The 15,191-nt window shown below is 51.0% G+C and overlaps 6 protein-coding genes across 6 annotated transcripts; 2 read left to right on the top strand and 4 right to left on the bottom strand.

Moving 5' to 3' along the window:
* Window positions 1-892: 892 nt before the first annotated feature.
* DSM5745_06231 (uncharacterized protein) lies at window positions 893-2,548 on the top strand (the record flags this gene model as incomplete). Its single annotated transcript, XM_026748247.1, has 1 exon — window positions 893-2,548. One exon carries the CDS (start codon window positions 893-895, stop codon window positions 2,546-2,548), a length of 1,656 nt encoding a protein of 551 aa, XP_026602551.1.
* A 905-nt stretch (window positions 2,549-3,453) lies between these two features.
* Window positions 3,454-5,563, top strand: DSM5745_06230 (uncharacterized protein; the record flags this gene model as incomplete). The annotated part of the gene is made up of 2 exons (XM_026748246.1): window positions 3,454-3,466; window positions 3,537-5,563. The coding sequence occupies 2 exons, from the start codon at window positions 3,454-3,456 to the stop codon at window positions 5,561-5,563; spliced, it is 2,040 nt and encodes a 679-aa protein (XP_026602550.1).
* Window positions 5,564-6,290: 727 nt separating this feature from the next.
* On the bottom strand, window positions 6,291-8,324 carry DSM5745_06229 (triacylglycerol lipase family protein; the record flags this gene model as incomplete). Its single annotated transcript, XM_026748245.1, has 4 exons — window positions 6,291-7,133; window positions 7,196-8,018; window positions 8,068-8,145; window positions 8,227-8,324. The coding sequence occupies 4 exons, from the start codon at window positions 8,322-8,324 to the stop codon at window positions 6,291-6,293; spliced, it is 1,842 nt and encodes a 613-aa protein (XP_026602549.1).
* Window positions 8,325-8,689: 365 nt separating this feature from the next.
* On the bottom strand, window positions 8,690-9,767 carry DSM5745_06228 (60S ribosomal protein uL6; the record flags this gene model as incomplete). The annotated part of the gene is made up of 5 exons (XM_026748244.1): window positions 8,690-8,740; window positions 8,795-8,972; window positions 9,117-9,372; window positions 9,469-9,516; window positions 9,722-9,767. 5 exons carry the CDS (start codon window positions 9,765-9,767, stop codon window positions 8,690-8,692), a joined length of 579 nt encoding a protein of 192 aa, XP_026602548.1.
* A 425-nt stretch (window positions 9,768-10,192) lies between these two features.
* On the bottom strand, window positions 10,193-11,168 carry DSM5745_06227 (glutaredoxin; the record flags this gene model as incomplete). The annotated part of the gene is made up of 3 exons (XM_026748243.1): window positions 10,193-10,497; window positions 10,565-11,039; window positions 11,094-11,168. 3 exons carry the CDS (start codon window positions 11,166-11,168, stop codon window positions 10,193-10,195), a joined length of 855 nt encoding a protein of 284 aa, XP_026602547.1.
* Window positions 11,169-12,085: 917 nt separating this feature from the next.
* Window positions 12,086-14,852, bottom strand: DSM5745_06226 (uncharacterized protein; the record flags this gene model as incomplete). The annotated part of the gene is made up of 2 exons (XM_026748242.1): window positions 12,086-12,999; window positions 13,049-14,852. 2 exons carry the CDS (start codon window positions 14,850-14,852, stop codon window positions 12,086-12,088), a joined length of 2,718 nt encoding a protein of 905 aa, XP_026602546.1.
* Between the last annotated feature and the right edge of the window lie 339 nt (window positions 14,853-15,191).

Below are 15,191 nucleotides of genomic sequence, written 5' to 3'. Positions count from 1 at the left end.
TTTTGCCTTCTTTACACCGTCAAGACTAAACTAAATGCCCCATATTAAGCATGGTCTTATAGGGGAGGATGTAGGTAGAACTGAGTCAAGTCTAGGGATCTCTTACATAGACATAGACCAAGCACGCGGCGCACTGTCACAACCTATTAGCTGTCTGGAACACCGATAAAAGGTTCAGGGTAGAGTCAGATAAAAGATAAAGGAAGCAATCTTGCCATGTTCAGCCATTCTTTCAGGATTGTGTGTTTGCGATCCGCGACATTGTAGCTTCTAAAAGGGCTCTTTTGTTCCAATTGTTCTTCTATTACCGCCTTCCTGCCTCCGGAATATACCTTGATATTGTATGTTTATGAGAAACCGTGGCACGGAAGTTTGAAGGCATAGAATATCTAATTGATTCTTGGGAGCCAAGTACATTGTAAGCCATAAAATCAGTTCGTCTGTAGGCAGACTGCGGTAGGGAGATTGTATGCTTAGTGCTAACCATTTTTTGTCCAGGCAAACATGGATTTCGGACTAGGGGATGCGTGAACTATGTGCGTTCGGACAAAGAGGTGAGCTGTATATGCGCATGTTTTGACCTCACTTAGAATCTACCCTCTCAATCATTAAAATGGCCTTTCCTCAGTTCCCCGCCCCCTCTTCTAGCGACTTGTGTCCCTCCTGTTTTTTACCTCTCAACACTCTATTTACCAACATCTTGAACTCAGATTTCTGCATCATCATTCATATTCAAGCGTCATTTCTCTTCATTCGGGCTTCTCCTTTCCTTGCTCTCATACCGCTGGGCTCTGCCCACAACAGAGGCTAAGAGATGCTGTACAAGCTTGATCGTTCTGCAAATCGGAAAGCTGATTCTGGAAGGACAGAGTCTATAAGTCCTGTTTTCAAGATGAAGAGAACTAGAGAGGAATTCAGGCTAGCTCGACAACTGCTGGAGGAGAAGGCGTTGACAATGGATGAGGAAGGCCAGACGGAGGATCTGGACAGTGAGCATGTACTGGAATACGCAGACGACGCGACCAAGGACAACATGACCGGCCGCAAAATTCAGGACGAAACCGGAAAAGCTGTTGCCAACGAGAACGACGGGAAAAAGGACCAAGCTGAAGGCATGTCGGTGTTGGCATTAGATGACTCAATGACCGACGACGACGACGATGAGACAGCGGATGACGATGCTATGGACCAACGTCGTTCCGAACCTCCTGCATATGTCGTCAGTCACCCGTGGGCCATTGTCGACTATCATCTTTATCTCTGCTCTGCTGAAAGAAATCAGACAATGCAAGCAAGACGTGACGGCACCTTTCTATTTGACGGCGCTGATTGTCGCCCGCTCACCTACGACGAATTCGCCGAAGACCGAGCGTTGCTGTCTCAATGTTTTCCGGGCGACCAACCTCAGCTCCTGTTTGGCATCTTGCCGATAGCGAATCGTGATCACTTTGCGGATCGGAACCCTTCCTTTGGCGGTCGACACTATGTCTTAGGCTTCGACTATGATTGCAAGACACTGTATGCTCGTCATTTCGACTGGTTTCCCCATGACCTCAGTGACCTTTGGTGTGTCTGGGATAATAGCAGCAACGTATACACAGTCACCGTCCCTGATCTCATACACATAATGGACACGAGCCTGGGTAAAGGAGAAATGCCCGTAGGAATGGGAATTCTCAGCTCAAGCCAGTATTGCTTGGCATTGGAATCGGACGATGACCCTGGTCTCGAGATCATCATCGCTACATTGTGGTGTCAATGGTTGCTGGATTTCAGTGAGATTCTCTTCAAGAAGAATACCGGATCGCTTCCCGACTTCCAAGAAAGACTTGCATCGTATATTGAGCAGGGTCGTTTGATTCTCCAGCGGGCCTCATACAGGGCGTGGTTCGCGGTTCGAGACGGTTACTCCAAGGAGCAATATAGGAGCAAGATGATTATCAACCAGTACACCAACGACCTTTACACTTTTGAAAAGTCCGAGCAGGACGGCAGCTTGAAGGGACAGTCTTGGGCGGCACCTGGCCTCAAAACCTGTAATCAGATCCGCCATGACGAGCGCATGCAAAGAAAGAAGCGAGTGGAGAAGCGACTGGAAGACCTGTTCGTCGTTCCTGAAACCGAGGTCACCCAGGACCAAGAAAGCGTACTTCGGAGCATCATTGCAAAAACAGGGCAAGGCGTTGTAGGTCTTAGCGCAGCTGCCTCGGCGGAAATCTCTAGAATTCCACAGCTGAGACCACACCGTGATGCTCCGGAATACTGGGAGAGCTCCAACTCCGAGTCTTTCGTGATTGTCACCCCTACCACGGAGCAGTGCGATGGGTTCGAATCCACGGCATGCCACCATGTGTCACTTCACGTGCTTTTGGAACGGGCCTTAGATCTGGTGCAGGCCCATCCCGAGTTGGATACTCTTGCGAACCGAGGAGAGTTTGGAGATTTGTTGATGGGCATGGGCGTCGAAATCCAACCACCCGTAGTGGGATGTGATAGTTATGGTTGGCAGCTCGATGTACGCCCTGAACGGGACAGGGCGTCTCCATAGCACTGGCCTCGACTGGCTTGGGTATATGCAATGCATCTAGGGCGTTTGGGCCACGGCCAAAGGGTTGGTGATATGGTCTTTTTTCCTGAATCTTTCTGGCGTTGGAGGACATTTGTGTAGGAGTTGATATCATTTGTGTGTAGCTAGGTCTTTGAGTCGTCATTCTCTGGAGTTTGGAGTGGGCAGGAATCTTGTGCCGGTTAGGTATGTGATCTATCATTTACTGTTCGAGTGGCAGCAGCGATCGGCAAGAATGTTGCATTTCCTGGTATGGTTCCGTCATCGTGCAGGGCTGGAAGGACTATGTAACCAATAACTAGTAACCTTCCGCCCAGCCACAGCCCGACTCGGAGAGTTCACGCCGCACGGTGGCTGGGGCATGGCTGTTGGTCGTTACCAATTGGCAATACCTCCTCGTTGCACAGTAGGTACAGGACGAGTAGGGACGACAGGACCCAGGACCCAGGACCATTCCATTCATGACTGGCACCTTAACAGCCCTACGGAGTACTGGGACGAGGTGGATCCGGCATAAGCTAATTGTGCTGCCTGTTCCATCATGTACCTGCTCCGTACTCCGTACTCCGTACTCACTACTATCTACTCCGTAATAAATCTACTTCTGTTGGTTCCTGAATAATCCTGAGCTGATTGATCCCTTCGGATCTTTCCTGTGGCTCCTCCCTTTCAGCTCCACTGCTGAATCTCTTAATCTCCCTTTCCCTGCCTCTCCCTACCTGGCCCCATTTCTCTGACCGAGTCCTCTCTTTTCCTCCTCTCAGTCTCTTCCTGCTAATTGACCTCTTTGGATACCCCCTTTGTTGTTTTGTTTTCTATTGCTCCCAGCACTACCACGTGTTAATCTCCGTCAGCGACGGATCCGCGCTCGTTCCACCCTCGTAATAATGGCTGCAACTGGTACTCGAATCCTACCCAATGGCCCTTTACTATTGCCTTTTTGTCTAACAATCGAATGTTTCTGCGACAGATGCATACTCCAATGCCGATGTCTCCGAGACCAACGCTCAGGTTGACGTCACCTGCGGCCCGCTCCTTAACTTCAAGAACATGGATGTTACTCCCTCCTCGTCAATATGGCATGGGAGCGTCTTGATTGTCACAAAGCCCGGTCAGCGGCAACCTCGCCTGTACTTGCGCCAAGCCGGTCCTGTCACGCCCGATCCTGCCCTTATTCAAGCTGCCGCAAACACGCAGGGTGTCACAATTTATGGGCTGCGCCTGTTTGAAGACCCTCAGAAAGCATTCTGGCGCTTCTCTATCACACTGCCCCTGGAGGACTACGAGGTGCGATGGTCATACACGATCCCCGGGCTCCGCTACCCTGATGGGGGCGAGGCTCACTCGCCTTGGGATTTTGTCGTTCCATCGCGCACTCAGTCAATGCGCCTGATGTTCCATTCTTGCAATGGCTTCTCGGTGGGTACCGACATGGAGGCCTGGCTCGGGCCCAACTTGTGGAAGGATGTCTTGCGGGTACACGCACAGAAACCGTTCCACGTTATGATTGGTGGCGGTGATCAGATCTATAACGATGGTATCCGTGTGGACGGCCCGTTGAAGGCATGGACTTCTATAGGCAATCCTCACAAGAGGCGCACGCATCCTTTCGATAACAATCTCCGCGCGGCTTGCGATGAGTACTACTTTGCGAATTATATCAGATGGTATTCTACGGAACCCTTCAAGGAGGCTAATGGCCGGATCGCTCAAATCAACATCTGGGACGACCACGACATCATCGACGGATTTGGCTCCTACACTGACCACTTCATGAAATGTTCTGTCTTCCGTGGCATCGGCGGCGTCGCTTTTAAGTATTACTGTTTGTTTCAGCATCACATTGCGCCCCCGAAGTCTACCTACACCACCGACGCCCCGCAAACTATGCAGGCTGTGAATGGCACTGCGGGTGCCGACCCTCGGCAACTGGAGGATACTTTTGTTCTGGAAGACCAAGCGGAGGATAATAGCTGGATTATAGGCAAGCGCCCTGGTCCGTATGTCGAGGAAAAGAGCCGAAATCTGTACATGCGTCTTGGCAAACGCATGGCGTTTATTGGCATCGATGCACGTACGGAGCGTACCCGCCATCAGGTCAATTATCCGGATACATATGACCTTATTTTCTCCCGGCTGGAACAAGAGGTCGTTGCCGCAAACGGCGAAATCAAACATCTCATTGTGCTTCTGGGCGTTCCAATCGCGTACCCACGTCTCGCATGGCTCGAGAATATATTAAGCTCACCAGTCATTGCTCCCATTCGCTTACTTAACAAGCGATTCGGACTTGCCGGTGGCTTCTTCAATCAGTTTGATGGTCAGGTCGATCTGCTAGATGATCTTGATGACCACTACACGGCTCGTCAGCATAAGCGGGAGCGCAGGATCTTTATTCAGCGCTTACAGGAATTTTCCAAGGCCCATTCCGCGCGTGTAACGATCCTGGGGGGCGACGTGCACTTGGCGGCTATCGGACGCTTTTACTCGAACCCCAAGCTGGGAATTCACAGTGAGAATGACCCGCGGTACATGGTCAACATTGTTAGCAGCGCTATCACCAACAAGCCACCTCCGAAAGCCGTTGCAAACCTGCTTGCGCGGCGAAACAAGATTCACCACCTAGACCCGGACACTGATGAAACTTTGATGGATTTCTTCGACGGTCAGCCAGGCGGAGTAGACAAGAGCGCGTCTTGGAACAAAGTCACCATGCCTTCCCGCAACTACGCCTGCATCACCGAGATTGAAGCAGCCGCCACTAATGGCGACACCGCACAACAAAACGGCGTGTCTCTCCCAATTCCGAAAGACGGTCACTCTCCCCTGCACACCGGCGAGTCAACAGCCGGTTCTGCTCACTTGGCGGCGGATGGTGTTGGTAGCACGAGCACTCTCCATGGCGGCCTGAACGTCTCCATTCGTGTAGAAATTAACCCCCAAAACAGAGAAGGGGCAGCCCATGGCTACGGATTCAGCAGTATGTTAACCACCTAATCCCTGCTACCTTACACCTAATAGACCCCCACCGGCTCCTTCTTTCTCTCCTCTTAATAAGAAGACGATAGAGCTAAGCTCATCACAGTCCCTGCCTTGTCTTTTACTCGAACGGAAACCGACGCACGGCCGCACTCTCGATCCCGCTCTCTCCATGCAGCGGCGGCATCTATCCGTTCGCATTCCCACCGGCGCGAAGCTCGTCCGCAGTCCTCGACCTAGTCGATTCGATTCACTCATGAAAAAAAAAACCCCATCATGCAGAGAGCATACTGGTCCTGCTGCTCTGTATACCCAGTATCTCATCGACTTCCAGTTGGTCTGTCATCATTCGATATCCATTTGCTTGTTTAATATGCGGTCTATATATCCCTTGCCCTTATCATGTCTTGTTTCTATGCAACAGTCATCCCTTTTCTTTCAGGGGCGGTAGTCCCACTTTTATGATTAATCAGTCGTTTGGTCATTTAGTGCTGTGTCTCATTAACTTATTGAGGTTCGATTTTACTGTATAAGTAAGTACAAGAGCCGTATATGGCTGGATCACCTAAATGAACCCGAGTCGTACCGATACGTAATAGTACCCAGCTTTTCTATCCTGGGACTATTTTCATCCCTTCACAAGTTAGGCGTAGAATCAATCATACTTGAAGAGAGAAATGAATGAACGTCAAGTTCATGACGTGATGTACATAGAGGGGCGCCAAAACAGGATAGGTCTCTAAAGTCACGAATAAGGCTGATCAGGACTTGTCAACGTAACAGTTGGATCCCGATCTTTTGTACCCACAAGATCAATGCTATATCCCCTTCGCTGTCGCGGAACGCCCTCATTCGGCTGTGGTCGCGGCGGTGTTCCCTGTAGCAAGGAATCCGACCCCGCTGATGAAGTCGTTGTTGCAGCCAGCGGCGCTACCGACTGTCCCATGGAAAAGCCTAGAGCATCGGCCGCGGGCTTCCGTCTGCGAACTACCTGGTAGCCCTTGTCGAGTTCGATCTCCACGGCACATCGGACTTTTAATGCGGAGACAGCGGGCCAGACGCCTCGTTCGCCTTTGAGTACCCAATGTGCTAGACTGGCTTGGTCTGGATTTTGGAAGAGCTTGGGGAAATCACGAAGTCTGAGATCTGGAACGAGGGTTAGGTGAGACCCCGGGACTGTCTCCTCTATGAGAAGCCTTGCGAGAGGTAATGGTAAGGCGCCGATGTAGTTGAGCTGGCTGAGACGGTGGCCAATCTCGAGAACAACGAGGCGTGTCAAGGCACGGGTTATATTCCAACGGCCTGTTGTAGGCCTGCGGTCAAGGAAGTTGAGCTCCGAGCGGAAGAAGGGTATGATATATGGGCGGGCTTGAGAGATAATGAAGTGGTTTACGTTGAAGAGCTCAGCAATTCGGGAAAGTGGAGATTCCCCTTCTTCATAGTGTGTGTGACGCCATGGTTTAAAGATCGCGTCCTGGCTGTGTGGCCAGGGGACGATGGAGCCTGTCTCGTCTTTGCAATAAATCGTTACGGGGGGGTAGAGAGAGTTGTTGGTGGCATTGGAGGCGACCGCGGCAGACCAGATAAGCTGTGGTTTCAAGATTAGTCGGGTGTATCTGTAAAAGTTTAAACTTAGGCAAGTGGACGTACCACGTTCGGTGCAGTTAGGTAGTTTAGCAAATTCGGTGTTCCGCACCGCCCTGAAGTAGCGACTGTGATATTCAGTATGCGCTTTGATCTAGCATAAGCCTCTTCAAATGTTAGGTCGCCTAGGTTGGCGCGAACACACTCTTCCAAGACCCCCGCTTCGAGAAAGTAGCCCTTGGTAAAGTATCGCTTCGTCCGTCGAAGCAAAGTCATCAGTCCACCATTTGCCAGACTTGATGGAAGTAGCCGGCGACCCAGCCAGGATGAAGGCTGGGCTTCGTCTTGTTGGCGGTCAAAAGCAGAAAGGTCAATTTGCTCGCCATCTAAGATGCTCAGCAACTCCTCCTCGCTGTGAACACCAACCAAGGCTGCAATAAGCGCACCCGTAGCCGTCCCCGTGATGATCCGTGGCAAAAGGCCTTGTAGGTGGAGGGCCTTGACGACGCCGAGGTGGCAAAGACCGAAGATCGAACCTCCCTGCAGCAGTAATGTCGATCTACCGAAAGCCTGGCGCGTGTCGTGTAGCAGTTCTACCTTCGCCTGGGATGTGAAGCCGCTGTCATGCACCGGTGCAGTCTGCAGCGCTGTCACATGCTGTATGGAAAGAGCGACCTGTGTGATGTAGTCATCAATAAGCAGCTTCGTGCCCGCATTGGCATGCAAGAAGAGCTTGGGCGAGGTGATGTTGCCGAGGTTGCGGACGAGACCTGAGCGGAGAAGGTTGACCAGCGTGAGGATATCGTCGTCTTCCCGCGCGGTCATCAGAGCCGTCAATCTCCCCATGATAAGGCGAGAATCATAGTGCTTGCTAGACGGGTTCTGGCGCCTGGAGTTGTAAGCATAGCCCACTGGTAACACGTATCAAAGATAATCACCACAGATCCAGACTCAGGAGCTCATCTAGCTCAAATGCAGACTCTTCCCAATCATCATAGTTCGTTGCTATGGTCAGACTATGACGTAGTCGAGTTCGAGGCGACTTTGACCTCCACCAAGAGAGAAGTCTCTAGAGCGATACAAAATCAGCAACGCACCCTGAGCATGTGGCGTAGATGGGGATTACTTCTTTCCAAAAGAGCGTCACATCCAGCACCATGCTGATGACGGCGAAGATCAGGGCGTAGACGGCCATGACGAGCTGATTGAACGAAATGGCAGCGAGGAGACAAACTCATCTAGGATCTCAGCCGCTTGCTTCACATGTTTGCTGGTGAAGAGGGAGGTCATAAGGCTGGGCGGAGTGAAGTGGGACGAACCGTTGCATCACAAGCAAAACGCGGAGTTTACTCTACCTAAATGCGGGCCAGCCTAGACTTTCAATGAACAACATTTTTGCTTTACACCATGTTCCAGCTAAGAAAGCGCCAGGTCCGTGGACACATAACAAAATAGGCACATATAAAATTCATGGTCTTAAATTTTTGAATTTCATTTCGCTGTTCGCGAAAATAAAGGATTCTCCAGACACCCTAACTACCCACCGAGCGGACATTACATTTATTCCTCGACGATGTTACCCTTCTCAGACACGTACAGACCGTCAAGGAACTAATTCGCAAGAATTAGTAACATGTTCCGCTCAAAAATCTCCAAGAACCTCACCTTTCGGATATCCTTGTTTCGGACTCTGCAGATCTGCTGGATGTCGGCGGCGCTCTGGGAAACAGCCTCCAGGGAGTTACCGGAGAGCTGGAGCTCGTCCTTGACGTTGGGAGACGCAATGATCTCAACACCGGGCTGGCAGATGACACGGCGGACATACTTCTCACCCAAGAAGTTACTGATACCAATTAGCAAGACGTTCCAAGACATACATGTCGAACAGAACCGGATTGCGCATTTGAAATCCGAGTAACGTAGTTCCCGCCACCCTTGTTCCTAACACGCAAACTCAATCCTAATTCGTCGTAGGTGCGATGCATACCGGATCTCAACATCGTACTGGCCAGTCTCGGCGTTCTTCTCAATGTTCACGTTGATGGGAAAGTGAGCGTAGACGTAGCGCATCTTGTACTTGAAGCCCTTGGTGACACCGATGATGAGGTTGTTAATTATGGTGCGGACGGTGCGGAGGGTGGCGACACCCTTGCGAGAGCCGTGGTGCATCTCAATGGAGATGACGTCCTTCTGGGGGCGGCCGAAGGTGACGGCAATGTGGGAGAGATCCTTGGTGAGCTTGCCTGTTAAGAATAATCGTCAATGCCGTCCCATTGCATGCGCCAAACAGTCGAGAGTCGAAATTATCCGGCTGTCAGCGCAGTATTGGTTGTGCGTACCTCGGGGACCCTCAACGGTCACGACTCGCGAGCGAATGTGAACCTTCACTACAGGCGAAATCAAATCAGTTCGAGTTCAAAAAATGACCACAGATATTCCATAGCTCGCAATCGAACTATCCGGCGCTGGTGAACAATCGCGTAGACATTCCTTCTCCCCAACACAGCTAGCAAGCACCTCCCGGTCATCCGTAGCATGTTGTATCGCCCTCCAATTCAAACGCTGATGAAGGAACCAGGGTCGCAAGCTCACCATTCTCGGGAATCGGGAGCGTCTCCTCGGAGTGAATGTACCGCATCTTGACTGCTGCGTGGGCTTAGAATGTCCGAGGGGCAGGTTGTCGATGTCGTCGAGCAGTCGGGTCGTCGAAAAGATCGAAGGTCAGTCGAAGCTGCACACAATCTTTCCCGGTGGTGGAGCGAAAACACGAATCACGGGGTTGTGCGTCGCTTAGCGTCGAATCTGGCTTAGCGCATCCGTTAGGTTCTAGGGTTCATCTAGGCTCTCTACAAGTATACGGACTACGAATCCTTTAATTCTGTTCATGCCACGGCCAATTCGACTTGAGTGTTCAGATATTATACATTACACCGCCGTTATTGATGATTAATATATACAAAAGGAAAAAAAAAATAAGCAGACTCCGACATCCTGCCCAAGTACCTTCTTATCCGTGCCAAGACCGTCATCGGAGGCGGAAGCGATGAAGTACGACGTCGAATGTCAGGTCTCTTTTCGCTGGACTTCTTGAAGCCACTTGCCAGCTAGACTTTTCAATCTCGATGCCAGCTCGTCATGCTCGTCAAGAGCAACAATATCATCCCCGCCACCAATACTTCTCCCATTTACCAGGACGTTCGGTACAGTCCGACGACCGGTATTCTCCCCTAGAAGCGACTGTAGCTGTGGACCAAGCTGGTGTTGGTCAAGCTCTACCACGAAAGGCGTTGGTATAATTGAGTATCTATCCAGAAGGATTGTTTTGGCTTTTTTGCTGTAGGGACAGTAGGATTTGGAGAAGATGATAACTGTAGGCCATGTCAGCGGCAAAGTCGAAGCGAAATACAACAAAACAAAGCACAGACGCAAACTTACTTGGCGACCGCTTCAATATGTCGTTCAATTCAGCCTTCGTCGCCTTATGCTCATCCTCTAGTTGTTGTAGCTGCTGCTGCTGCTGCTTCTCTTTCTCGTCTTCGTCCCCCTCTACAGGCACAGCCTCAGTCTCGGCATAAGTTCCACCTTCACCATTTCGGCCCTTTTCCTTGTAAACAGCCATCTTTGTCCGGCCGGCAATCGAAATCTCCTCCGTATCCTGTTTCTCGGAGATTTCGAGTTGCTGCTGCGGATCCGGCTGCGCCCGTGGAATGGCCGGCTGCTCTTGATCATCGCCAACGAAATAAGTATATTCTTCACTCGGTTTGAAGCTTGGATGTTCTTTGTCCGCATTAGGTAGATGACCGCCTGTCTTTATGTTCGCTGCGGCCTCTTTCTCCGCATTTATTGCGGTCACGGTTGACTGGTAGAATTTTTGGTTTTGTACACTCTGAGAATCGCCCTGCAAAGTGCCCTGGTTAGATAGCCCATTTCAAGACATTCAAGAAGTAGTAATTGAATTGCATACCGAGTAGTACAAGTACAATATAAACGTGACCAACGCCGTGGCAGCGAGGACACGAATGCGCCGTTGGGAGAACATCAGGAAAATTTGGCGCGTCAGTCTCAGATAAGCTTTTTCAGATATGAAACTGTAATAAACCGTCCAAGAGAGAAGTTATGTCCTTAAAGCGAGTGTATATGATGAGTGCATTTGTCGACAGCTCTTCAAAAACCAATCATGTGCTAAATACGGGTCAAGTCATATGTAGGGGCGGTTCCGGCACGAGTCGAACCGTACATTTGGCGAGCGCAAAAGATTGGAGTCACGGTATACACGGGCAGCACTGGGAGAAAACGGAGTGCAGGACTATGCTGTAAGTGAGAAAAGACGTGGCCGCTGCGATGGTTGCAGAGTCGCGAGAGTATCTCGCGCGTGGGGGAGGACGAAATGAACCCCGAGGCGGCCCGTGCATTGCAACCCCGATTCCGAAGGTGGCCCGCAAATAGGACTATTGACATGTGGCTGTGCTATTGATGGCATGTGGTAACCGTACATTTCATACACAAGTTGAAACACAACATGTAGCATGCTTCCTGGAACTCTTCGATTGGGGTTGTCCAATATTTGCAAATCATGAACAAGGCTCAACTGATTCTGGCTGAACTTTTCTCTATTATATATTAGATTATGAAAATGTCTATGCTATCGAGTATGGGTTGTAATCAGTGGTATCATGGTCGAAAACGGAACAAATAGAAAAGAAACCAGGGATATAAGGGGCCTTGTGAAGTATATATACGGAATAGATGCAAGGAAATCAATTCCGTGCATGCAGGTGGAGAGCAACCGCAGAACCGGCAGCGGTTGAGCTCGGCAACTCGAACAACAACTCCTAACCACACTAAATCGCAAACAGTTGAAGTCTGTATAGTCATATAATCATGTTTAGGAGTTGTAGTTTCTCTTGGAAGACTCCTATGGCACAGACCGGCAGCCGGGGGTCTTCGGCCCTTCGACTAGACCGCAATCATGGAACCGGAGCGAGTACCAAGTGTCGCTCTGCGCTTGCCTTGAACTAGAGTCATCCAATCTTCCCATTCTTTGGCAATTTCCATCAAGACATTGCCCATAACACTGGCCGAGGCCATCAATCCATGACCTTCGCCTTCGAGGACTCGGACTTCGCACCGCCTCATGGTTTGGCCCAGCCACCGGACATTATCAACTGGAACACGAGTATCTCGGCTCCCGTGGTGGACCACAACATTCCGAGTGATATCAACGTATCGGAATCCAATCGGTTGATGCCGCTCTAGGCAAACTAGCAGGTCCACTGCAGGATTGGCGTGTGTTGTGGCTAGTTCCCAGATTTTGTGCGTCAATCGAGTATCATAATCCATCTGCCGTTCACGCTCTAGAGAGCCAATCGCAGTCTGGCTGGTGAAGGCCGGGGACTTTGTATCATTTGTTCCGTGGGCATCATGAGCCACATGGACACTATCCATAGATTTGGCATCAATCTTATCTGGCTGTTGTTTTCCATCCGCACGAACATCAATGGTAATGGCTCGTGGGCCCTCCTTCGCAGTGCCACGGCGTTTGCTTCGTCGGGGAGACTTGGGTAGACTAGATGTAAGACTCGTACTGGTGGCATTCATGAAGCTCGAATTGGCGATTTTGAGGAATGAGGCTGGCAAGGCGCGGAGGAAACGATGCGAGTAGGGCACAGCGTTATTTGGGACAGGGGTTTTGTATAAGCCAATGTTGGACAGTTGGGATGGAGGGATCCATGGCGCTAATAGGTGAATACGGCCCCGGATATGCTGTGGTATTCTCAGGGCAGTCGCGAGGGCATAGATAGCACCCGCTGAATGGCCTAAGATGGAGAATTTGGTGACTTTTAGGTGATTACAGACAATCGCAACATCATCTTATAAATGTCAGCATTATCATCACCGGGGCCGAGAGTAAGGTCTTACCAGGCCAGCTGAGAGGAGTCCCAGCATCAGTCGTATTAGGACCGCTTTCACCAACCCCAGGTCTATCTAAAGTCACAAGTCGGAGGCCAAGAGATCGTGCCAGCTCGTCGTAGAAAGCCATTAAATACCTTGTGAGTCCCATACCAAGGCAGCAAAGAACCATATGACCCTTAGAATCCCCCACTTCTGAAAATGCTATCACACGGCCACTTGTAGGGTGACGTACTCTTTGTGTCAACTTCGGCGAGGCTACATATTCGGTTACTGCGAGATCAACGGAGTCTGCACTTGATGGGCGGTCCTCGACCATAATCGAAGAATGATTGAGCGAGATCGGCCCGGATGGAGAACGGTGATGAAACCGGTGTGCCGGTTGGGATTCCATGGATCGTCTATAGCGCAGCTTCTCCATGGGGTCTGGTCGGTCAAAGGATTGCCTTGCGGCGAAAGACCGCGATGACACGACGGTCGGTCTCGGCGCAACCTGAGGGCTGTTGCGAGGAAAAGTGCGGCCCCTGCCCGTCAAGATCGCTGGAGACGGAGCACTCTCGTCAATGATCAATCCATGCTGCACAAAGCTGCCAGAGGTACCGCTTCGTGCCCGTGCCTGCTGCTCGGTTGGTGACTCTTTTGTCGGCTGTAGTGGCATATTATCTGTTTCCAATTCGCTCTTGATCTTCTGTTGCTGATCTTTCAGCTCCTGTATCCTCTTCGAGACCTGGTCAGTCTCATTACCACCCACACCTGATATTCCACTATCTGCTTTGACTTCTCTGCTAGCAGTAGACGAGTACCTACTATGCCGGCCAGATTTTCGATGCTTGGGACTGGAGGAATAACCATGTCGTAGTGACGACTCCCGGGTAGGTATAATTCGTCCGCTTCCGATTCCTCCAGGTGTACCTGGAGTGCCTTCATGATTGCTTTGTAAGGAGGAGCGATCTAATCCTGTCGGAGTATCGACAGTTTGCTCCCGAGAAGCATCCATGGAAAACTCGGTAGGCCTGCCCTCTTCAACTACGTCGGCCATTGAATGTAGGGAGCGCAAGCTAGCTCTACTGCGTGAAACGTGATGCCTCAAGCCGTCGGTATAGCTGTTCGTTTTCCGTAGTCGATCAAGGTGTTTTTCCTTCTCGCCCGAAAATTCGCGCGACTGTCGCTTTAGCAGGCTCTTCAGACTCTTCCTCGAGCTCGTCGAATGAATGCTTGCCGCCGTTGAAGCTCGTTGAGGACCAGGCTCTGCACTGATCGTACCAAACACAGGGTCTCCAAGTGCGGCCCTATACGAACTGAACGATGCTTGCGAGGCCGGTCTCCCTGGAGACATAGGTCGCTCAGGATGCAGTTTGAACTTGGGAGACTTGGGGGTTTTTGGAGTTGGCGGAGCCCGTGCCATGCGAATAATCGGCGACGCTGCGGCATCATCCGGATGCAAGAAAGGACTATGTGGCGGCTCATCGAGGGGGTTGTGCAAAGCATAAGTCATGCCAAATCCATGCTCACTAATTGAACGTTGGTCTGGAACGGAAAGGCTTTCGGGAGGGAAGTAAACCGGTGTTGAGGGATCGGTTTCCGAATCGATACGCGGGACGTTCAGGTCGAAATGCGACTGGACGGGCACGGAAATGGCTGAAAGAGAGGATATCAACGAAGTAATAACCTCGGGAGAGGTCGGATCACCGGCGCTCGAAGGATTGCCGGGATGTGCGCGTGAACCGTCGTTTTTGCGACGTCTTGCGAGGAGCGAAGACTGGATAGGGGCTTCCGCAGTGGTGGCGGAATGTTGCTGTTCCGCATAATCCATGGCGACTATTGACTATAAGCTCTCCAAGAATGTTCCTCCACCCCTGGGGGCCAGTGAAACAATCACCGAGAACTATATGCGGGAGAGGATAGCGCGAGCTTGCATGATCCAGTAGGAACTGGAGAGGTCAGGAATCGAGGGGTGGTGGCTCAATAATGAGTTATGTTCGCACCACTCATGTGCCAGTCAGGAGTAGTTTCCTGGAAGGCAGCAAATTGAACTTAGCCTGGAAGAATCCAGGGAAGGTTCCCTTGCTCCAGAGAACGCGCCTTGCCGAAGTCCCAATGGTCCCGGAGGAACAAGCGAAGTGGACAGCAGTGCAGATCTAGACAGAAGAGA

This window comes from Aspergillus mulundensis (assembly GCF_003369625.1).
Source record: "Aspergillus mulundensis strain DSM 5745 chromosome Unknown scaffold_6, whole genome shotgun sequence".
NCBI classification, from domain to species: Eukaryota; Fungi; Ascomycota; class Eurotiomycetes; order Eurotiales; family Aspergillaceae; genus Aspergillus; species Aspergillus mulundensis.
Note: the sequence above shows the minus strand (reverse complement) of the source record. Positions and strands in the feature narration are given on the sequence as shown.